We start from the raw sequence: 24607 nt of genomic DNA, 5'->3' as shown, positions 1-24607 counted from the left end.
TATTATTACTACTTAAAACGAGAAAAAAAAAATACTACTATGGTTAGTACTACTTAAAACGAGAAAAAAAAAAATCGAAGAAATGCGTTTGCCGGGAGTCGAACCCGGGTCTATTGCTTGGAAGGCAATTATCCTAACCGTTGGACTACAAACGCACAGTTGACAAAAACTCCTGATATATAGATTTAATTTAATCAATTTTAGTATGTTCTTTTATAACTTCTTAAAAAAAACAAATTGTATTATTTAGACCCATTTTGATTATTTATTTTAAAAAAAAAAAAAAAAAAAAATTAAACTTATTTTCTCTCATTTTTTAACATGGTTCGTATCTTTCTTGAGTACACCAATTGAATTTTTAGCCAAATTCTAAAAACAAAAACAAATTTCTAAAAGCTACTTTGTTAATTTTTAAAATTTGATTTCGTTTTTTGAACTATGGTTTCCTTTCGTTAAAATGAATAATCTATAGAAAAAAAATCTCATTTGATAGTGTTAGAGCAAATTATTATAAGAGAAATGGATTTCAACAAATTATGCATTTCCGGCTGATTGGAAAAGTGGAAACATTTATGATACTGAAATTCAAATCAAGGATATTATTATGGAAAATTGCCCACCTCAAAATTGTGGTGTCAAGCCATGGAGATGAAGGGAAAGATAAATTTATGAGTTGGGTAAATTTATTTTTTTATTGAGGTTGATTTTATAAGCATAGTTTAAGAAATTTGAATATCTAACCTCTTGATCAAGGGCAAACGAAACGAAGTTATATTTATTCTTTTATTTGTATAATAGAATTCTATTGCTACATTAATATTAATATTAAAATCTTAAAGAAAACAAAGGACAAGCATACTCCTTATTAAATCTCTATTTTTTTTTATTTAAAAACAAAATATATCAAATATCTACTAGCTATCAGCTATCAGTTAGAAACTATCTTAATTTTATTTAGGGATTCGACAATTGTTAGTAGTTTTGTAACCATAAAAATAAAGAAACCAAGATTCAATCAAATATTGATCAAGCATCACTACAACAAATATCACATTTGATAGCTTTTAAAAAACACTCACTACAAGAATTCTAGGCTTTAATGTCGGTTTAAAACTGACATTAAAAGGCTTTAACGTCGGTTGAGAACCGACATTGAAGATCGTGTTATAAAAGGTCTTTAATGTCGGTTGTCTTTAATGTCGGTTTTAAACCAACATTGTACACCATCTTCAATGTCGGTTTAAAATCGACATTAAAGACAACCGACATTAAAAATCTTTTATGATATGATTTCTATCTTCTTGTATTTTGATTTTCATTCGACTACATCTCTATTTTTTGGTAGATAGCTAGCAGTTTTTTATATTTGATTTCCATTAGATTTCCATCTGATTACCTTCTGGAAATCCATCTGATTGTGAATACTAAGAAATCTCAGTTTTCTGATTATATATATATATAATAGCATGTCAAATATATTTAAGAAGAAGAAGAAAGAAAAGAACAAGAGAGAGATAAGGACATAGAAAAAGAATGACAAATGAAAAAAACAGGTAAGAACATTCTTTTCATACTAAGTAGCCATTTGATACACTTTGATTAATATACATGGAAATGTGTGTTTTGATAAAAGGTTGAAGAATATAAATCCAAAGAAGAAAATGAAGATATAAAGACAAAGAAAAAATATGACAAAGAAAAGAAAATGGTTGCTCTTTGCTTTCCATGTAATTGCTTTTCAATTACCTTATTAATATCTTATACTTGCTTCTAATTCATTCTCTATTTGTTTTAGGTTATTCAGAATAGAACGCAGACAAGAAAGTCTTCACAAGATAAGCCTAGAGTAGAATATGAACGACCAAGAAGAAAAATAAAAACCCACACTTAAGGCTGTTGATTTGAAAATGGCGAAAAAACACAAATCTCCAAAGAAGATACAAAATACAAGCATTGTTATTGAACCACCGTCTTTTGATTTGTACATTTCACAACCAAAATGGAAACAAATTTCTTTTGGTAAATTTTGTAGACTTTGGTGTTGGGACTTTCTACACTAGTTTTATGTTAGTTTTTTTGTTGATAATTTCTTCAACAATATTTGTTGACATATTGTTAGACAGTTAGAATATTTTTGTTGATAATGACTTTGATATTAGCACATACATTGATAGTGAAATAGATGTACTTGTTATTCGGGAAATGAAAAATTCTTAATTACCTAAACTGTGTGTATTACATATATAACATCGTTATTCATTGTCAGATAGTGATATAACTATTAGATTTTTTTTTTATTACTATCTGATTAACTTTTAACAGAAATATATGCAAGAGCAACATAACAATGTAGATTATGAATTTAAAGCTTGGAAAACAAGTTTAGAGATGGAGATTTCTAAAAAAGAAAACTTGTTATAAAGAAAGGGCAAAACGTTCTGATTGCCATGTGATTGCATTATAAATGTATTCTGATAGTTATCTGATTGTATCCTGATTACATGCTAATTTTATTTTATGTTTCTTAATTCTTCTCTATTCCAAATTGCAATAGTTTTTTGTCATATTTTCATCTGATTACCTTTTAATATCAATGTATTCAAGAGTACCTGAAGATAATACATTGAGACAAAAGAATATCACCATTATAATACCTGAAGATATTAAAAGGTGAATAACACCATTATAAGTTGATGCCAATGTGCTAGTAAGATAATACATTGAGACAAAAGAATAAGAATTTAATCCAAGAGTAGGAATAACAACAAGAGCATGACTGCTTGGTATTTCTTCCAAATCCCAAACACGACAAGTGCAACTATTATAATTCAACTTTACCAAAAAGGTTTTACCTCCATCAAGTACCAATAGGGTTAACCTAAAAAATGTTATAAAATCAAAATAAGCAATATAAGTATGACATAGACAAGAAAATAACTCCTAAACTAATTCATAAGTTTAATACAATCAATATAATATGACAATCAGACAACAATTTGACAACTATCAATATAAGATAACGATGCAGCAATCAAATATAAATCAAATAGCAATTACATACAGTGAAACTTCGTGATTCATCAGCATATTTTTCATCACTTCTTCATCCCAACTAGTCAAAATACTCTTCAAAGAGGATGCTAATTTACTTCTATCATAAAATCATCACTACTACAAAAATTGGATTACTTGACGTTTTTCCAATGTCAAGTAGAGGGTATACTTGACGTAAATAAAAGCGTTGCCTATTCGGCTGTCAAGTATAATGTCATAACTTGATACTGTAAAAACGTCGAGAGAAATAATTCTTGATTCAATTTTCGTATCAAGAAATATAATACACTTGACACTAATGACATGTCAAGTGTATTAATTCTTGACACTTATTATTCTGATTACTCTTGACATTTTTTTATTTGTCAAATATATTTTTATCTTGACACGAAATATATTTTTATTTGTCGAATTCAAGTTGCGAGTACGAGCTCCTCGTATCAATCTATAAAACATAGAAAGTGAGATATATATATATTTATTTACTATTTACACTATCTATAACGTTACAATATATATATGTAGTTTAAAGACATATCGCATCAGTTATAATATTCTTCTCTTTAGTCACGATTTCTCGCATATATCTCATAACATAATACCCACATTCGACAGTTCCACTTGTAAAGGACACTACAATACAAAGCCAATAATTAGCCAATAATTAATACTATACAGATGCATTAAATAAACATCATTCGAATGCCACTTCAAAACTACAACAAAGTAATCCAACCTACAAAAAGTTCAATAATAATTGTTACAAAACACAAATTCCAGCAACTATGTAACCATTCCAAAAGAGTTTCAAGGCCTCAATACCTATCAAAACGTCCAAACAGTTAACTTTGCTTTCAATCCCTAGAAATCTTTGAATTGAAAATAACTCAATTATTTGACCAATACTTCAATGGGTAACAAAAAAACTATTAATACTAACCTCCAAACTAACCAAAACCTTGCAAAGATCGGGGTCAAACCTATTGGACAGCAACTCAACTCTTTCCAACACTTCAAAAATCATAGAACACAAATCAAAAATCACTTTTAACTTTTAAGCCCAAATCTAACGAACCAATAATTCCAAACTTATCAACATGACTTATCCAAAAATTAGGCTAAAATCCAAATCCGCTTTATTACTTCACCAATGGACTCCAACCTATGCATAAGTCACAATTAAAGCTCACGTAACCAATTTCTAGTAATAACAATCAACCAAAAAGGGTTTCAAAACCTTCATACTCACTAAAATCCTTCGAAACAACTTCAAATGTGCTGGAAAATGACTTATGACACACCAAAACAATCTTCCCCCCGCTGGACAGTATCTCAAAACCTTCGAATCTCCAAATCTAGCCGTGAAAGTTTTGAATTGATATTGAGAGATCTGCACACGATGTCGCCTCCGATACTGAGAACAACCTGCTGAAAAAAAAAGCCCAAATCGAGTGCACTGCAACCAACGCCTCTAACCAGTGTAATCACGCACAGACCCGCCCGTCTCTCTTTGTCACTGACGACCGGCGAACCTACGAAACCCACCAGAAGCAAGGCGCTGCCCAGACCGGATCGGACACCTGCGCGGACACCACGTCGTCGGACACCCACCTGCGAATGACGAGTACCGGCGCCAGACAGCACTTGACGCCGACTCACTGTCGAACTCGCTGGACGAGAACGGAATCTCTGCCGCCCACTAGTCTGCAAACTCGCCGGACGAACCACACACACTCGCGTGCTTCTCCTTTCTTCCAAATTACGGCTGCCACTCTTTGGGTGCCTTAAAAAAAATCGGCTGCCCCTTTTTTTCCTCTAGGAGTCTCATGAAATTTCCAGCGTTAACGAAGAAGATGGGTTTAATTAAAAAAAAGTCCTTTGCCTATAATTACCAGAATACCATTGGACTTTTAATTTAAAAAAAAAAAAAAAACCCAATAAGACCATTTAAATTCCTTGTTATTTTCTACGCTATAACCAAAATCAAGTGGATAAACCAAAATTAACTAAAAAAAATTCATGATTCTCTTTACCCACTAGATCCCCCACCGGTCATGGAGTTCTCGACGGCGGGGGGTTTGACGATCGACGACAGCAACGAAGGGCAACGAGCAGCGTGAAGGGGTTGGGTAGAGGACGAAGAAGATGAAGATTTGGGGGGAAAGGTCTGACGGCGTGAGGGTGAACCGAGAGAGAGGGGGAAATAAAAAGAAGAAAGAAGGAAAAAAGGGGATAACTTTTCCATTTCATTCTATTAAATTCATTTCCCCCAAATCTCCAAAAGCAACCCTTCCCCTTCCAATTTAAAAATAATAATTTTGGTCTAGGACATTTAACTTTAAAATAATAATTTTGGTAGGAGGGAAACCAAATTTGAGAGGGAAATAAAAATGGGAGAGGGAAGGGAAAAAAATATTATTTTTATATTTTACTTGATACGAAAAATATGTCAAGTAAAAGCTTCTTATACTTGACACGAAAAACATGTCAAGTAAGATCTTATATTATTTGACACGAAAAACGTGTCAAGTAATGGATCGCATGAAAATATCTGAAACATTTCGTCAATCTCCACTTTTTTTAACCTTTTTACTTGATATTTTCTTTTCTAAAAGGTCATTACTTGACGTTTTTTTCAAAGAAACATCAAGTAGTGTCAAGAAATGTAAATTTTGTTGTAGTGCATAGTTGAAGTAAATCTTTGATTGCATCAAGTAGTGAAGCGATAGGTAAATTTCTATCATTTTTCAACACTGAATTCAAACTCTTGGAACTATTAGTTGTCATCATTTGGTATCTTATTTGCTTAGAGTAGAAACGGGCCCACCTCTCAAACCTAACATTCCTAAGATATTCTCTAATAGATGGGTATACTAACTCCATCCATCTCATATACAACTCAAAATCATCTATTGTATATGATTTTGCACACTAGCGAAAAACTTTTTCTATTGTAGAATCTTTGAATAAAAGCCTCAAGTTATTCAAGAGATGTTCCATACGAACACAATATTGAGCCAATGGAAACACATCTAAAACGGCTTTTGAAATGCTTATATGTCTATCAGATACAATAACTTATCTCTCCCAATCTCCGAAACAAACTTTTAACTTCTCAAAAAACTACTTCCAAGAGGCATCATTTTCTGAATCTACTATACTGAAAGCAAGAGGGAAAATATTACTATTACCGTCCATCGTTGATGCAGTCAATAACGTTTCAGCAAATTGGCACTTTAAAAATATCTCATCAATAGAAATATTTGATCTGCAATATGTTCAACCTTCAATTGATAACCCCATAGCCATGAAGCAATATTTAAAATGATCATTTGAATATAATTTATATTCAGTAAATAACCCTACAAAAAAGAGGAGAAAAAATAAAACACTTCGTATACGTACAAGTTGTTCACTAATATACTAATTAATAAGTATATTAGTTAATTGATTACTGACTGGTTATAGTAAAATTGATCAATATCATACCAAAGTAATTGAAAAGAAAAACCTAGATTCATTTCTTTTAACTTCAAAAAGAACTTGGGAATCAAGCCATAAGAATCACCAGCATCTCCTTTCAATATCTTCATAATGGATTCTTTTGTTCTCAAAGCTTTATAATAACTAACAACAACTTCATAATTCATTCGCATATGATGTATTATATCCTTTGGTGTTGAATGATCATAGTTATATCTAAACTTTTCAACCATACAATGACTAATAAACTGTGAAGATGCCTATCTATGAGAAGCACGAACCATCAAAGAACAATTATGTTCACTAATATACATTTAAATCATTCATAATTCACTACTTTTATAACATGATGTTCTAACAAACTATTGATAACCATCTTGAGTACATTTCAACTCAACACATTTTTTATTTTTACCTTAAAATTCTAAACTCAAAATTATTCTAACAGTTATGAACTGAAATGACTTCAACAAAATTTGCTTACTAGCATACAAGTCATTCTTCTTCATTGACAATGCAGATGACATATGTTGATATGAAAATCTCTAAGAACTTCTAATTCACTTGTAGAATAAGGAGAAGCAACTGAAACCTCTAAAAGCATATTCACAACATAAGCAACTAAAGGATATTTCGTAAACTCATCCTTACCATAGTCAGAAACCAACATACATCATTATCTTCAAGAATCTTAACAATATGTTGAACCCCAATACTACCTAAGTTCAATAAAACTGAGAGCTCAATAGATGAATGAAACTGAAGTTCCTTCTATATGAAGTTAACAACAGAATAAAACAACATTGCTTCCTCAACCAAAACATCGATGGTTTTGTAACCTACATAGCATTGTCGATCATCTCATTGACCACTATGGAAAACGACTATTGAAAGTTAACTATAACTACATAATGCTGCAAAAATATAAAATAAAATAAAATAAATATATAACTCAATATCGTAATCTGATTGCCATTAGAAAGTAATCACATGGAAATCAAATAGAAATCAGATAACAAACACAATGATATAACTTACATTGATATATTAGTAAATAATACAAAAGATAGCTGTCGCATGACAATCAAATAGAAATCACTAACTACTAAATACTAAGTAGAAATCAGATGTCAATTAGATAAAAAAACACAAACTACGTATTATCAAATAGAAATCAGATAGCAATGTTAGAGTAAAATACAGTATCATTCTTCTCTATTTGTGAAAAAAATCACAAACAGAGAAGGTAGAAACTGAGAAATTCGAAAGCAACCCTCCACAAACTGAGAAATTCTTCTCTATTCCAAATTTACTAAGATATTTGATACTAAAAATAAGAGAATCGAGATCGATAATGACATATTTGAAAACAAACCCTCCACAAATTCCAAAAATACCAGGTTTGTTTTTTAAAACAAACCATCCATAAAATTGAAAATCACATGTTTGTTCTAAAAAAAACTCTACAAATTGACTGAGAAATTAGAAATCAAAATCTAACATATTTGAAATAAGAACATAATTGAAACCTGAGAAATTCGAAAACAAACTTGACAAATTTGAAATCAAAATATAATCCGAACCAATTGAGCACGATTTCTAGTGTTGGTTGTTGTAACAACCATTTACAAATTCGAATTTCTCAGCTTTGATTTCGAAAAGAAGAAATCCATAAATTGACTGAGAAAGTAGAAATCAAAACTTGAGAAACTCGAAAACACGAGAGAAAGTTGAATGCACAACACGAGAGGAATTGACTGCAATTCTTACAACTGGTTACAAAAACTTGGATGCTGAGGGAGAAGGAAAACGCGGGAAGAGACAATTCACACTATGAATATTTGGGAAATATACCTTGTGAGGATAATTTTAGAATAAAGAAAAAAATTCTACAGCAAATAAAATCTAAAATTTTTTTTTATATTTTATTTATATATATTTACCATATTTGCAATTTAAAAAAAGGATGATATGGATGCTAAGATATATGTTAAAAATGCCATTTGATACAATTTTCCAAAAAAAAGAAAAAAAGAAAAAAGAAAAAAAGAAAAAAAAGTCAGAATAAGAACTAAGAAGGAAAAAATTGTTGATTAATTGCGTTTGCCGGGAGTCGAACCCGGGTCTATTGCTTGGAAGGCAATTATCCTAACCGTTGGACTACAAACGCCACATGCCAGGGTACGCATAAATACATATTTACATCGTTATGTAGTATCATTCCTTTAATAAAACTTTTAAAAATATGTTTATATTATGTCTTGCCTCTTCTACATTATTATTATTATTATTTACCATATTGAATTTAACTTGATTTAAGATTTATTCAAATAGAGAAACTAAAATAAAATGAAACTCAAAGTAATAGATACATTACTATTTTAACCTAAATATTACTTAGTAAGTCATATTCGGTTTATTAAGGACAATAATTTTGTAATAATTTATGCTTAAATTATAGTCAACGATAATTTATATGTATTACCTCATTTGAAGGGAAGATATTCAAAATCTTTAGGCTCCTATAAATTATATAGAATCATCCTAAGCATTTAAAGTTTCCTTATTATTATTATTTACAACAAATGATGAAGATTTTGTACCTTAAAAGATGATTTAATCATTGAGCTAGAAGATTAGTTTCTGGTGGAAAACAAAGCTATTGATCCAGTTGAGACAGTTCAGGGCCAGACCAACTACTCCAAGAGCATTCATCCATACCTTTCTTTTTTAGTTACATTATATAGGATGGAAGATTTAAACCTCTAACTTTTTCGTCGAGATTCTATATTTTATATCAATAAAACTTCTAAATATCTAAAACATTCAAATTTTCCTTTAGAGTTGTACATGGGTTGGGTTGGGTTGGGTTGGGTTGAATTGAATTGAAGGTATTTTTTTAACCAATCTAAAAATTCGGATTGGTTGAGTTTGCAACCTAAAAGACCCAAAATAAAATCTTCAATCCAACCCAATCCTTAAATTCAGGTTGGTTGTCGGCTTACAATTTTTTTTTTCATGATTAATTTAAATTTATCTGCAACACATGGCCAATAACTAAAATCTCATAAAATTCGAAAATTAAAAACAAAGCTTTCAAGAAATGAAAACATCATAACAATTTTAAAAGAAAAATATTGAAAATTCCTAAATTCATTAACTCAAATTAGTCAAACTTTAAACAATATATATATAATTCGGGTTAGGTTGGGTGATCCCAAATTTTTATTTAGCCAATTCGAGACGCAATCCAACCTATTAAAAATAGAAAAAGTTCAATTAAATCCAACCTAAGAACAAAACTAATAGAACCTAATCCTTATCGTTTGGGTTGGATAGTCCAAATTGTTCGAATTGTCAGATTTTTTTAACATCCCATATTTCCTTAATGTTTTGATTCTTTTTCTCTATAAAAATTTTCATTAATTATCGTTGATAGGTATTCAAGTTGGGTAAAAAAGAAAAAGAAAAAAAAAAAAAACCTTACACTATGTCCAATATTAAAAAAATGGTAGCTCACTGAATGGGAAAGTTTAGACTAAAATGTAAGGGAAATAACAAATTATATGTGTTAGGACAACAAATCTCTTCATAATTACACAACACTATAATTTTGTTTTATTCAAACTAGACCTAATTGATTTTACTTTTTGATGGTTAGACATATTTAAATAATAATATGTTTAATTAAAGTATGAATTATGTACGTGGATTAATAATTTATTCTATTGGCTTATTTTATTAGATTGACTCGATCTAATTAATTAAGACCCTAGATTCCTAATTGAATATGTATTTAATGAGTGTAGAAGTCCATTCCTAGTTAATTATAATAGGAACCCTAATTGAACTAATATATAAAGAGATCTTAGACTATGGTCCCCGATCTATCAAAACAATAAGCACTCAATTTTTTTTAAATTCTATTTAGAGAGAGATCCCACTAAAAATATTGAGAGTTTTGGTTGAGGAAGACTATAGTCATCTTAAAATCATCGTCATCTTGAAGCTATCATTAATCACAACGGAATCTGGTATGTTATTTATTCATGACAATTTAGCATAAATGATCCTAGGGTTAAATCTATTTGATATAGATTTAAAGTGATTATGCTAACAAGTGAGAGAGTGAATTTCATTTGGATTATTGGTTTAAGTTTGTTTTCCATTGGGATTTTGATTTTTGATTAAAGAATTTAAAGATTATTTAAAAGAAAAAGAAAAAAAATATTGAACAGAATGTTCAGATTTTTTTCTTGCGAATTTGTGTTCTTTTGCAATCTGATTTGTGTTTTTTAGCATTGTAATGTGATCGAAAATTGGCATGAACACAATTTTTATTTCAATTTTATTTTTCAATGTTTTTTGCAATTTGTGCAAGTTCTTGGGTAGGCAATTTGTGTTCTTACACAGTTTTTTTTTTTTCTTTTAATCGATGAGTTTGGTAGATTCAAGACCAAGAACTGATTACTCAATTTTGTTAATAATTAATCAATCCAATTTTTTCAATCTAACATCTATTCGGAATAAAACAATCTATTTGATTTTACCGGCGGTTTTTGTTTGATCTTGCCGATGATTCTTGATATTAATTATTGATAATTTAGTGAATTTAAAATCAAGATTTTTAATTGATAATTTTGTGAATTCGGTTTTAATTTAAGTGAAAATATTGTCGATTTAATTTAAATTTGATTAATCATGTTGTGGACTAAATTTAAATTTGATTGATATTTTAGTGAATTTAAATTTAAATTTGAATGATGATATTTAGTGATATTTATATGTTTATGTAGCTTTAATTGTATTATGTGTATGCAATTATTAAGTGAATATTGGTAAAGACTATATGGTATTCTTCCTCCTTTATTTTTGTACAATAATATTATTATATTATAGTGTCTTATATTTTCGATTGAATTGCTCAAAAGTAATATGTCGCCAAAGTAGTCTCTATTATCTAGATCGGTTTAATTATGAAATATAAGATTTGCATATTCATGAATTTATGTGGATAATTATCGGTCCAAAGGAAGATAATTATTTGGCCAAATTGTGGGTATGCATGAGGTAATGAGTATGAGAAAATAATAAGAATTGCTCATGTGAAAAATAGTCGGTCTAAAGAAAAGCTATTTTTTTACAGAGTTTATTGTCAGTACTTATTGATTACTACGTTGAGAGTACCACAGTTGGTATTTTTTGCCCAAAGGTTGGACATCATTGTTTGGCTAGATATCTTGTTAAAGGGACCCACCACATATATGAAATTATTTTGTTATATTTTAATTATGAGCATATGTTTTGTTGTTTATTGTTTTAGTTGGTCTTACTCAAATATCTGGAAATCTGAGTTCAATCCCTAAGTTGAATGGATCGAACTTTAAGATTTGGAAGGAAAGACTAGAGATACTTCTCGGGTATATGGATTTGAACCTTGCATTAGGGACTGATAAACCTACTTCTACTAAGGAACAACCAAATACCGCTAATATAGAGAAGTGGGAACGGTCAAATCGCATGTATTTCATGATCATTAGACACTCCATTCTGGAGTCTTTTCAGGGCTCTATCACGGAAAGTGAAAATGTCATTGAGTGCCTTGCTTATATTGAGAAATATTTTGCTAAAAATGAAAAAGGGGAAGTAGTCTTCTGACTTCTTTAACTTCTATGAAGTATAAGGGCAATGGAAACGTAAGGGAGTACATTATAGAAATGTCCAATCTCGCGGGTAAATTAAAGGCACTTGATATCAAGATAAATGAAAATTTACTCGTGTATCTGGTACTTATCTCTCTTCCTTCACAATTCACTCAGTTTAAGATAAGCTATAATACTCATAAGGATAAATGGAGTATTAATGAGCTTATCTCACAATGTGTGCAAGAAGAAGATAAGATCAAAAGAGAAAGGACAGAAAGTGCTCATTTGGCAACAAGCTCTTATGATAAGAAGAAAAGGAAATTTGTAGATGTTGCAGAGGGGACATCTCAGCAGAATAAAAACAAGAAACAAGCTACTGAAAATCCTTGTTTTTCCTGTAAAATGAAAGGTCACTTCAAGAAAGACTCTCTCAAGTACGTCAAGTGGCGTGTAAAGAAGGGTAAACTTCCTACAGATACATGGTGGGTAGATTTGGGTGCTACTACACACATAAGTATATCAATGCAGAGTTGCCTATGGAGTCGAACGCCAAGTGATGCTGAAAGATTCATCTACGTGAGCGATGGCAAAGCAATTCCAATTGAAGCTATTGGGAATTTTAGATTACTTTTAAAATCTAGTTGTTATTTGGATCTGAATGAGACTTTTGTTGCACCGTCATTTAGATGAAATTTAGTTTCTATTTCTAGTTTGGACAAATTCTTGTTCTTTTGGAAATAATAAAGTTTGTCTTTTCCAAGATTCTAAGCTTATTAGTACCGGTTCTTTAATTGATAGTCTATATATGCTTGATTCTTTTGCTTCATTTAACAAGATCTTGTTATCTAATTCTTGTGGTACAAAGCGTAAATTAAATAAGAATTCCACTATGTTATGGCACAAGCAATTAGATCACATCTCTAAACAAAGAATTCAGATACTTGTTTCAAATGAAATTCTCGATTCCCTTGATTTAAGTAACTTCAACGTTTGTGTGGAATGTATTGAGGGAAAACAGACAAACATACGAAAAGTAGGTGTCAAAAAATGCTCAAACGTCTTAGAATTAATACATACAGACATTTGTGATCCATTCCCTATGGCCTCTTGGAATGGACAAAAAATATTTTATTACGTTATAGATGACTATTCAAGATATAGGTACCTATATCTAATTCATGAGAAGTATCAATCCTTGGACGTTTTCAACTCTTTCAAAACTGAAGTTGAACTTCAATTTGGATAGAAAATTAAGGCTATCAAATCTGATCGTGATGGTGAATATTATAGTAGAGATGATTGATCAGGTGAACAACGTCCAAGGCCTTTTGCCAAATACCTAGAGGAATGTGGAATCAACCCGCAATACACTATGTCGGACAAATCTAGCATGAATGGTGTAACGGAAAGGCGAAATAGAACACTTAAGGATATGGTAAGAAATATGGTTAGTCATTCTTCTCTACTAGAATCCCTTTAGGGTGGGGCGCTAAAGACTACAGCATATATCCTTAATAGGGTACCTAGTAAAGCAGTAGCTACAACCCCTTATGAGCTATGGACAAGAAAGAAGCATAGCATTAGGCAACTTCACATCTGGTGTTGTCCAGCTAAAGCTAGCCCTTACAGACCTAATGAAAGAAAATTGAACTCAAGAACTATTAGCTGTTATTTTGTTGAGTATTCTGACTGCTCTCGAGGCTTCATGCTAGATTCCTTGAGGATGTTGAGTTTGGTGTGTGTGTGTGTGTGTGGGGGGGGGGGGAGATAACATAAGGAAAGTTGTCTTTGAAGAGGAATTAGTTTCCTTTCCTCATGTGGTTATAAATGATATTCAAGCTTCAATTCCTGACTTTACTATTGAACTAATTATACAACAAGACAAAATTGAAGTCCCCGTTATTGAACATGAAGTTCAAACTCAACAACCTCAGGAAGTGATACTAAAAAGATCTACCAGAGAGAGAAGAAGTGTAATTCCAAATGATTATATTATGTTTCTTCAAGAACATTAGGATGATATAGGCATAAGGGAAGATGATCCAATCAGCTTCCAACAAGCTTTACAAAATTCTAACTCTCGAAAGTGGATAAGTGCTATGGAAGAGGAAATAAAATCCATGAAAGACAATAACGTTTGTGAACTTATCGAACTGCCATCAGGAGTGAAACCCATATGTTGTAAATGGATATTTAAAACCAAAAGGGATTCACATGGCAATATCAAAATATATAAAGCTTGTCTTGTTGTAAAGGGTTTTACTCAAAAGAAAGACATTGATTACAAAGAGATTTTCTCTCCGGTTTCATCGAAAGACTCTTTTAGGGTAATCATGGCATTGGTAGCTTACTTTGATTTAGAGCTACACCAAATGGATGTAAAAACTGTGTTTCTCAAAGGGAATATTGACGAGACGATTTATATGGTATAACTAGAAAACTTTATGTCTAGGAGTTCAAAGTCTGTGGTGTGCAAATTGAAGAAATCTATCTACGATCTCAAGAAGGCTTCTCGCCAATGGTATCACAAATTCCATGAAGTGATAACCTCCTTTGATTTTAAGGTGAATATAGTGGAAGATTGTGTATACCACAAGTTCAGTGGGAGTAAATCAATCTTTCTGGTGTTATATGTCGATGACATACTCATGGCAAGTAATGATGTAGGTTTATTATATGACACTAAGAGATTTCTCAAAAAGAATTTTGAGATGAAGGATCTTGGTGATGCTTCTTTTGTATTAGGAATTGAAATACTGCGAGATCATTCTCAAGGTATTTTGAGATTGTTACAAAAGAACTACATTGAAAAGATTTTGAGTAAATTTGGCATGAAAGATTGTGCATTGGGAGATACCCCGAAAGCTAAAGGTGATAAATTTCATTTACATCAATACCCCAAAACCACACTCGGGACCAGGGAGATGCAAAAGGTTCCTTATGCATTGGCTATTTGAAGTCTAATGTATGCTTAAGTATGCATGCGTCCAAATATTGTGTTCAGAGTTGGAGTGTTAGGCAGATATTTGAGTAACCCGAGGATGGATCATTGGAAAGCAGCCAAATGGGTTATGAGGTATTTACAGAGAACAAAAGATTATATGCTCACTTATCGGAGATCAGAAGTTTTGGAGATCATTGGGTATTCTGATTTTGATTATGTTGGATGTCAAGACACATTACGATCTACTTCAGGCTATATCTTCATGTTGGCTGGAGGAGTTGTATCCTGGAAATGTGTTAAACAAACACTTATGGATTCTTCTATCATGGTTGCGGAGTTTATAGCATGTTATGAGGAATCCAATCATGGAATATGGTTGTGAAATTTTGTCACTGGGCTGTGGATAGTAGTTGACATAGAAATACCACTAAAAATATTTTGTGACAATAAGTCGGCAATGATGTATTCCAACAACAATAGAAGCAATACAAAGTCAAAGCATGTAGACGTGAAGTTTCTAGTTGTTAAAGAAAGAGTTCATAATGGTCAAATTTCGATAGAACATATTGGAACAAACTCTATGGTAGCAAATCCATTGACTAAAGATTTGTCACTTAAAGTTTTTCATGAGTATGTTGCTCACATAGGTATTAGTCACTTTTTTTATTCCATAGTTTAGTGGGAGTTTGTTATCGAGGATGTTCTTTGACCTTATTTTGTTTATTTTCTATATAGAATAAAGTTTATGGTTTATGTTTTATTATCTGAACTCGTTTATTATGCATGCAATTTAGCATAAAGTTTTTTAAGAATGATCTCACTAAGGAATTTGGACTAGTTGAAAACAGGCATGATCTAGATCACTTTGCATGTAGTTTCCATGTTATCCATCTGTACTTGATCTATGTCATTGAATGTATTGGAATTGGTGATCATGGAATGTTTAGTTACAAGGGTAGTGATGAAAGTTGCCTTGATTCCATACTAATACAAGAGATGGACCAGATTGAACTAAAGGAGAATTCTATTATTAAAATAACCTATTTATGCACGCTTAAGGTTTATGTGATTTAATTATACCAGATACATAGACATAGCCTAAGTGGGAGAATGTTAGACATATTTAAATAATAATATGTTTAATTAAAGTATGAGCTATGTATGTGGATTAATGATTTATCACATTGGGTTATTTTATTAGATTGGCCTATTATGTGATCTAATTAATTAAGTTCGTAGATTCCTAATTGAGTATGGACTTAATGAGTAGAAACTCATTCCTAGTTAATTAGGAATTAATGAGAACCCTAATTGAACTAGTATATAAAGAGACCTTAGGGCTATGGTCCCCGATATACCAAAACAATAAACACTCAGTCTTTCTTGAATCTCATCTAGAGGGAGATCCCACTAAGGGTATTCGGAGTGTTGATTGAGGAAGACAATAGCCATCTTAAAGCTATCATTAATCACAATGGAATCCGGTATGTTATTTATTCATGACAATTTAACATGAATGATCCTAGAGTTAAATCTATTTGATATAGATTTAAAGTGATTAGGTTCATTGAGATTTCTTATACCAATGAATATATGTTGGTATTTTACCTATATATTATTGTTTATTTCAAATTTAAAGTCAACATATGAAAATATATTTAACATTATATCCTAATAATATATTAACTTAACAAAGTTGATATTTAATGAAATTAGTTGATCTGCTAATTAGATATAGTAGGATAATTATTTAGTATTCTAACCCTTTAAAAGGGTTTTTTTTTGAAGAATTTGACAAATTTGGATATAATATCTGAATAATTAATAGTTTAGTAGGATCTTCAAAACCATTGTGCATGTTCATGAATTTTTAAAAACCCATACACCAATATTACTATAATATGCTAACCCATGGATTGCTCTTTATATATACAATGGGCATGAACAATAGAAAGAAAAGAAAGCTTTTCCATTTAAATAATTGTATATAATATAGTATTAGATCATTTTGATTTGTATATATCTTTATATTCATTATTATTCTATACCTTGTTTCCAAATACCAATAGACCCACAAGTTAATCTATTATAGGTTAATATATAAATTTAAACCTTTTCATTCTATTTTTCAACACTTCACATGGATTCAAATATTAATTTAATTGATTCATGAATCCCAACATGATCAAAGAGAAATAATCTTACAATAATTTATAGCTTGGATAGCATGGTTATCCTAGATTCAAGAATTTAATTTATTACATCATTTTATTCAAATGCAAACCATTAACTTTTGTCTATTTTTCTAAGGCCATGCATTAAAGTCAACAATTCAAATAATTCCAACTACAAATAACATCAATTGATCAAATACAATTTGCCTTCTTGGAAGTAACATTGTTGATAATTATTCAAATTCAAACATTTATTATTTTTTTTTTTTAACAAAAAAATCTATGAAGCAACTATATATACCTCGTCTTCCTTCATTCTTTTACATAAATCATATAGATATCAATATATATCTTCATAAAATGGTTTGGTTTCTTAGTTTATTATTCTTCTTTCTTGTTTCTTCAGTTAGTGCTTGTGATCGTTGTATTTATCAATCTAAGGCTGCTCATTATTACGACGATAGGCCTACCTCATGTAAAGATTTAAGTTTCACTTTGAATATTTGTTTTGCATTATTTAATTAAAAATTTGAATAAATTTATAGAAAGATACATCTTTTTAAGAATAGAAAGTTGGTAAAAAGAAAATTGAAATTGATTGGAGAAGTGGTATGATGATATAATAGATGGAGGGACATGTGGATATGGAAACTTGGAGTTTGATATCTCCAAAGGATACTATACAGCTGCTGGGCCATCCCTTTATAAAAAAGGAGTTGGATGTGGTGCATGCTATCAGGTATATATATATATATATATATATATATTTATATTACTTCTTCTTCTTCGTTTTCTCTCCATTTTCTCCTTCTATGCTCCATTAGTTTAAAAATTCTAATTAATACAATTTAATCTTTTACATTGTTTAACTTTAACGGTTGTAACTATTAATGAAAATATCATAATATAAATATGTAGGTAAGATGTAAGAACAACAGATTGTGCAACACAATGGGGACTAAAGTAGTTGTGACAGATCAAAATTATGAAAACAAAACAGAATTCTTTATGGGTAGAAAAGCTTTCTCTAGCATGGCTTTAAAGGGCAAGGCTGAAGAACTTTTGAAAATGGATATTCTAGATGTCGAATACAAGAGGTAGATATATCTCATGTATAACTTTTGCACTTTTTATTTGTTGAGCCTAAGTTAGTTTAAAATTAGTCAACTAATCTTTTTTTTTTCCTTTTGGCAGGATACCATGTGAATACAAGAACAAAAATTTGATGGTGCAAATTGTAGAATGGAGCAACAAACCATACTATTTGGCTATCAAATTCTTATATCAAGGTGGCCAAACTGATATACATGCAGTTAATATAGCTCAGGTCACTTTGAAACTGTACAACCTTCCTCAATAACTAAGTGTAATGATTCACCAATAATCGATTTTTTTAATTAAAATACTAAATATTGTTGTTATTTGTGCATTGAATTATCTAATAGGTTCGTTTTCCAAAATGGAGCCCTATGAAAAAGCATCAAGGTGCTATTTGGGATAGCAATGACGTACCAAGAGGAGCATTACAAATATCAATGATGATAACTTCAGGATATAATAAGAGATGGATTTATGCAAATTATGTTATTCCTGCTTCTTGGAGAAATGGAGAAATTTATGACACTGGAATTCAAATCAAAGATATTGCTGCTGAATATTGTCCACCTTACAAATGTGGAGACAAGCCATGGAAGTGAAGGAACTTCACCAAATTTATGTGTATTTCTTTCGTATTTGTATACCAGTGTCTCTTAAGAATTCAATAGAATTCTACTATTAAAACAATAATGAAATGTTAAAGAATTCAATAGAATTCGGTTTATATCATAAATAATGAAATATTTGGGATGTTTTGAATTATGGTTTCCTTTCGTTGAAATGAATAATCTATGGAAAAAAGCTCATTTGACAGCGTTAGAGCAAAGTATTATAAGAGAAATGGATTTCAACAAATTATGCATTTCCGGAAGATTGGAAAAGTGGAAACATTTATGATACTGGAATTCAAATCAAGGATATTATTATGGAAAATTGCCCACCTAAAAATTGTGATGTCAAGCCATGGAGAAGAAGGGAAAGTTAAATTTATGAGTTGGGTAATTTTTTTTTTTTTTTTATTGAGGTTGATTTTATAAGCATAGTTTAAGAAATTTGAATATCTAACCTCTCGATCGAGGGCAAAGGAAATGAAGTTATATTTATTCTTTTATTTGTATGATAGAATTCTATTGCTACATTAATATAATATTAAAATCTTAAAGAAAACAAAGGATAAGTATACTCCTTATTAAATCTCTATTTTTTTTTTTTTTTTTTGTATTTAAAAACAAAATGTGCCAAATATCTACTAGCTATCAGATATCAGCTAGAAACTATCTTAATTTTATTTAGGGATTGGACAATTGTTAGTAGTTTTGTAACCATAAAATAAAGAAAACAAGATTCAATCAAATATTGATCAAGCATCACTACAACAAATATCACATTTGATAGTTTTTAAAAAACGCTCACTACAAGAATTCTAGGCTTTAATGTCGGTTTAAAACTGACATTAAAAGGCTTTAACGTCGATTGAGAACCGACATTGAAGATCGTATTATAAAAGGTATTTAATGTCGGTTGTCTTTAATGTCGGTTTTAAACCAACATTGTACACCATCTTCAATGTCGGTTTAAAATCGACATTAAAGACAACCGACATTAAAAATATTTTATGATATGATTTCTATCTTCTTGTATTTTGATTTTCATTCGACTACATCTCTATTTTTTGGTAGATAGCTAGCAGTTTTTTATATTTGATTTCCATTAGATTTCCATCTGATTACCTTCTGGAAATCCATCTGATTGTGAATACTAAGAAATCTCAGTTTTCTGATTATATATATATATAATAGCATGTCAAATATATTGAAGAAGAAGAAGAAAGAGAAGAACAAGAGAGAGATAAGGACATAGAAAAAGAATGACAAATGAAAAAAACAGGTAAGAACATTCTTTTCATACTAAGGAGCCATTTGATAAACTTTGATTAATATACATGGAAATGTGTGTTTTGATAAAAGGTTGAAGAATATAAATCCAGAGAAGAAAATGAAGATATAAGGACAAAGAAAAAACATGACAAAGAAAAGAAAACGGTTGCTCTTTGCTTTCCATGTAATTGCTTTTCAATTACCTTATTAATATCTTTTATTTGCTTCTAATTCATTCTCTATTTGTTTTAAGTTATTCAGAATAGAACACAGACAAGAAAGTCTTCATAAGATAAGCCTAAAGTAGAATATGAACGACCAAGAAGAAAAATAAAACTCACACTTAAGGCTGTTGATTTGGAAATGGCGAAAAAACACAAATCTCCAAAGAAGATACGAAATACAAGCATTGTTATTGAACCACCGTCTTTTGATTTGTACATTTCACAACCAAAATTATTCTAACAGTTATGAACTGAAATGACTTCAACAAAATTTGCTTACTAGCATACACGTCATTCTTCTTCATTGACAATGCAGATGACATATTGTTGATATGAAAATCTCTAAGAATTTTTAATTCACTTATAGAATAAGGAGAAGCAACTGAAACCTCTAAAAGCATATTCACAACATGAGCAACTAAAGGATATTTCGTAAACTCATCCTTAACCACAGTCAGAAACCAACATACATCATTATCTTCAAGAATCTTAACAATATGTTGAACCCCAATACTACCTAAGTTCAATAAAACTGAGAGCTCAATAGATGAATGAAGCTGAAGTTCCTTCTATATGAAGTTAACAACAGAATAAAACAACATTGCTTCCTCAACTAAAACATCGATGGTTTTGTAACCTACATAGCATTGTCGATCATCAATATGGAAAACGACTATTGAAAGTTAACCATAACTACATAATGCTGCAAAAATATAAAATAAAATAAAATAAATATATAACTCAATATCGTAATCTGATTGCCATCAGAAAGTAATTACATGGAAATCAAATAGAAATCAGATAACAAACACAATGATATAACTTACATTGATATATTAGTAAATAATACAAAAGATGGCTGTCACATGACAATCAAATAGAAATCACTAACTACTAAATACTAAGTAGAAATCAGATGTCAATTAGATAAAAAACACAAACTACGTATTATCAAATATAAATCAGATAGCAATGTTAGAGTAAAATACAGTATCATTCTTCTCTATTTGTGAAAAAAAATCACAAACAAAGAATGTAGAAATTAAGAAATTTGGAAGCAAACCCTCCACTAACGGAGAAATTCTTCTCTATTCCAAATTTACTAAGAGATTTGATACTAAAATAAGAGAGTCGAGATCGATAATGAGATATATGAAAACAAACCCTTCACAAATTCTAAAAATACTCCATAAAATTGAAATCCCAGGTTTGTTCTATAAAAAAAAAAACTCCACAAATTGACTGAGAAATTAAAAAACAAAATCTAACATATTCAAAATAAGAACATAATTGAAACCTGAGAAATTCAAAACAAACTTGGCAAATTCAAAATCAAAATATAATCAGAACCAATTGAGCATGATTTCTAGTGTTGGTTTTTGTAACAACCATCTACAAATTCGAATTTCTCAGCTTTGATTTCGAAAAAAAGAAATCCACAAATTGACTGAGAAAGTAGAAATCAAAACCTGAGAAGCTCGAAAACACGAGAGAAGGTTGAATGCAAAACATGAGAGGAATTGACTGCAATTCTTACGACTGGTTGCAAAACTTAGATGCTGAAGGAGAAGGAAAACGCGGGAAGAGACAATTCACACTATGAACATTTGGGAAATATACCTTGTGAGGATAATTTTAGAATAAAGAAAAAAATTCCACAGCAAATAAAATCTAAATATTTTATTTATATATATTTACCATATTTGCAATTAAAAAAATGATGATATGGATGCTAAGATATATTTTAAAAATGCTATTTGATGCAATTTTTCAAAAAAAAAAAAAAAGAAAGAAACAAGGAGAAAAAGTCAGAATAAGAACTAAGAAGGAAAAAATTGTGGATTTATGCGTTTGCCGGGAGTCGAACCCGGGTCTATTGCTTGGAAGGCAATTATCCTAACCGTTGGACTACAAACGCTTGGTAAAATAAGTAGTATTTTACTTAATTAAAACATTCAAGTACAATGGATGTAGTGATGGGATGTCGAGATATACTATCTATAAGGGGTTGTTTGTTTTCTCTCCATTTTCTCCTTCTATGCTTCATAAGTTTAAAAATTCTTATTAATTCAATTTAATCTTTTACATTGTTTAACTTTAACAGTTGTAACTATTAATGTAAAGGTTATAATATAAATACGTAGGTAAGGTACAAGAACAAGAGATTATGCAATACAATGGAGACTAAAGTAGTTATGTCCAATCAAAATTAGGAAAACAAAACAGAATTTTTTATGCGTAGAAAAGCTTTCTCTAGCATGTCTTTAAAGGACAAGGCTGAAGAACTTTTGAAAATGGATATTCTGGATGTCGAATACAAGAGGTAAATATATCTCATATATAACTTTTGCACTTTTTATTTATTGAGCCTAAGTTAGTTCAAAATTAGTCAACTAATCTTTTTTTTTCTTGTCTTTTTGGCAGGATACCATGTGAATACAAGAACAAAAATTTGATGGTGCAAATTGTAGAATGGAGCAACAAACCATACTATTTGGCTATCAAATTCTTATATCAAGGTGGCCAAACTGATATACATGCAGTTAATATAGATCAGGTCACTTCAAAATTGTAAAACCTTCCTCAATAATTAATCGTAATGATTCATCAAAAATCGATTTTTAAACTAAAATACTAAATATTGTTGTTATTTGTGCATTGAATTATTTAATAGGTTCGTTTTCCAAAACGGAGTCCTATGAAAAAGCACCAAGGTGCTATTCGGGATAGCAATGACGTACCAAAAGAAGCATTACAAATATCAATGATGATAACTTCAGGATACAATAAGAAATGGATTTATGCAAATTATGTTATTCCTACTTCTTGGAGAAATGGAGAAATTTATGACATTGGAATTCAAATCAAAGATATTACTGTTGAATACTGTCCACCTTACAAATGTGGAGACAAGCCATGGAAGTGAAGGAAAATTTATGTGTATTTCTTTCTTATTTGTATACCAATATCTCTAAAGAATTCAATACAATTCTACTATTAAATAAATAATAAAATGTTAAAGAATTCAATAGAATTCGGTTTATATTATAAATAATGAAATGTTTGGGATGTTTTGAATTATGGTTTCCTTTCACTGAAATGAATAATCTATGGGGAAAAAAATCTCATTTGACTGTGTTAGAGTAAATTATTATAAGATAGAGTAAATTATTATAAGAGAATAAGGAAATAACAAAATCAATTAATTCAAACTCAACGAATTCACATTATTTTTCTTTAAGACTATTTTGTTTCTTTTACGGTTTCAAGATTATCCTGAACTATTGTCTCACACTTCAACCACAAGACTCAACGAACACTATGGTATATTACTTTCATAGAAAAGAAAAAAGAATTGAACAAACAAATTCTTTGTGTTTTTTTTGTGTATATATATAACTGATAAAAAAAATGACATATTTATAGACTCTTGTTGAAAGTTAGTGCAAGTTTAATTGTGTTAGTTGTTAGTTCTTTGCTATTAACTATAAATACTTGTAATGTTTCTACTTCAATGAATTTGATCCTTTATTGTATTTTGTGTTTTAATTTGCATAATTAAATCCAATAAAGCCAAATCCAAGGCTATGTACATGACACTTGAGTTAGTTAACATGTAGCTAGATCGTACTAATCTATACTATCTAAAATGGGCTATGGGGAGAAACATTTGATTTTCCTTTTTGCTCTTTGATTATAGGGTTATATGATGTAATTTGATATTTAAATCATTAAAAATTTTCATATTAAATAGTTTATAATTCACGTAATCTAATTTGGTTTAAAATTTGGTTACTCTAATATTTGAATTCTAATAGTTTACAATTCACATGAATTTCTATTCGCTTAAAATTTGGTTGTTTCTAATATTTGATTCTAATGTTTTATTGAAGATCCAAACTTTATCATTAAAAAACAAAACTAATCATTCACATGGATAAAAAAAGGTTTTAATTTTAAATAGTGTATAATTTGCATAAATTTAATTGGTTTAAAAGTTGGTTATCACTAATATATTCTAATTAGTTTATAGTTTACATCATTTTAATTGGTTCAAAATTTGATTATCTCTAATATTTGGTTCTTTATCGTTACTGATTTAAAATCT

At 30.0% G+C, this 24607-nt stretch overlaps 1 protein-coding gene, 3 non-coding genes and 1 pseudogene across 4 annotated transcripts; 2 read left to right on the top strand and 3 right to left on the bottom strand.

Moving 5' to 3' along the window:
• Positions 1–83: 83 nt before the first annotated feature.
• On the bottom strand, positions 84–155 carry TRNAG-UCC (transfer RNA glycine (anticodon UCC)). Its single transcript has one exon. It is a non-coding gene; the product is annotated as a tRNA-Gly (tRNA).
• Positions 156–8635: 8480 nt separating this feature from the next.
• Positions 8636–8707, bottom strand: TRNAE-UUC (transfer RNA glutamic acid (anticodon UUC)). The gene has a single exon. It is a non-coding gene; the product is annotated as a tRNA-Gly (tRNA).
• An 8953-nt stretch (positions 8708–17660) lies between these two features.
• On the top strand, positions 17661–18997 carry LOC120072277 (expansin-like A1). Its single transcript, XM_090311303.1, has 5 exons — positions 17661–17775; positions 17927–18039; positions 18219–18397; positions 18495–18627; positions 18746–18997. Exons 1-5 carry the CDS (start codon positions 17661–17663, stop codon positions 18995–18997), a joined length of 792 nt encoding a protein of 263 aa, XP_090167429.1.
• Positions 18998–22344: 3347 nt separating this feature from the next.
• Positions 22345–23425, top strand: LOC120072078 (expansin-like A1; annotated as a pseudogene).
• TRNAG-UCC (transfer RNA glycine (anticodon UCC)) lies at positions 22346–22417 on the bottom strand. Its single transcript has one exon. It is a non-coding gene; the product is annotated as a tRNA-Gly (tRNA).
• Positions 23426–24607: the final 1182 nt, after the last annotated feature.

Source organism: Benincasa hispida, chromosome 2 (genome assembly GCF_027475165.1).
Source record: "Benincasa hispida cultivar pf3 chromosome 2, pf3_genome.v1.1, whole genome shotgun sequence".
Lineage (NCBI taxonomy): Eukaryota > Viridiplantae > Streptophyta > Magnoliopsida > Cucurbitales > Cucurbitaceae > Benincasa > Benincasa hispida.
Note: the sequence above shows the minus strand (reverse complement) of the source record. Positions and strands in the feature narration are given on the sequence as shown.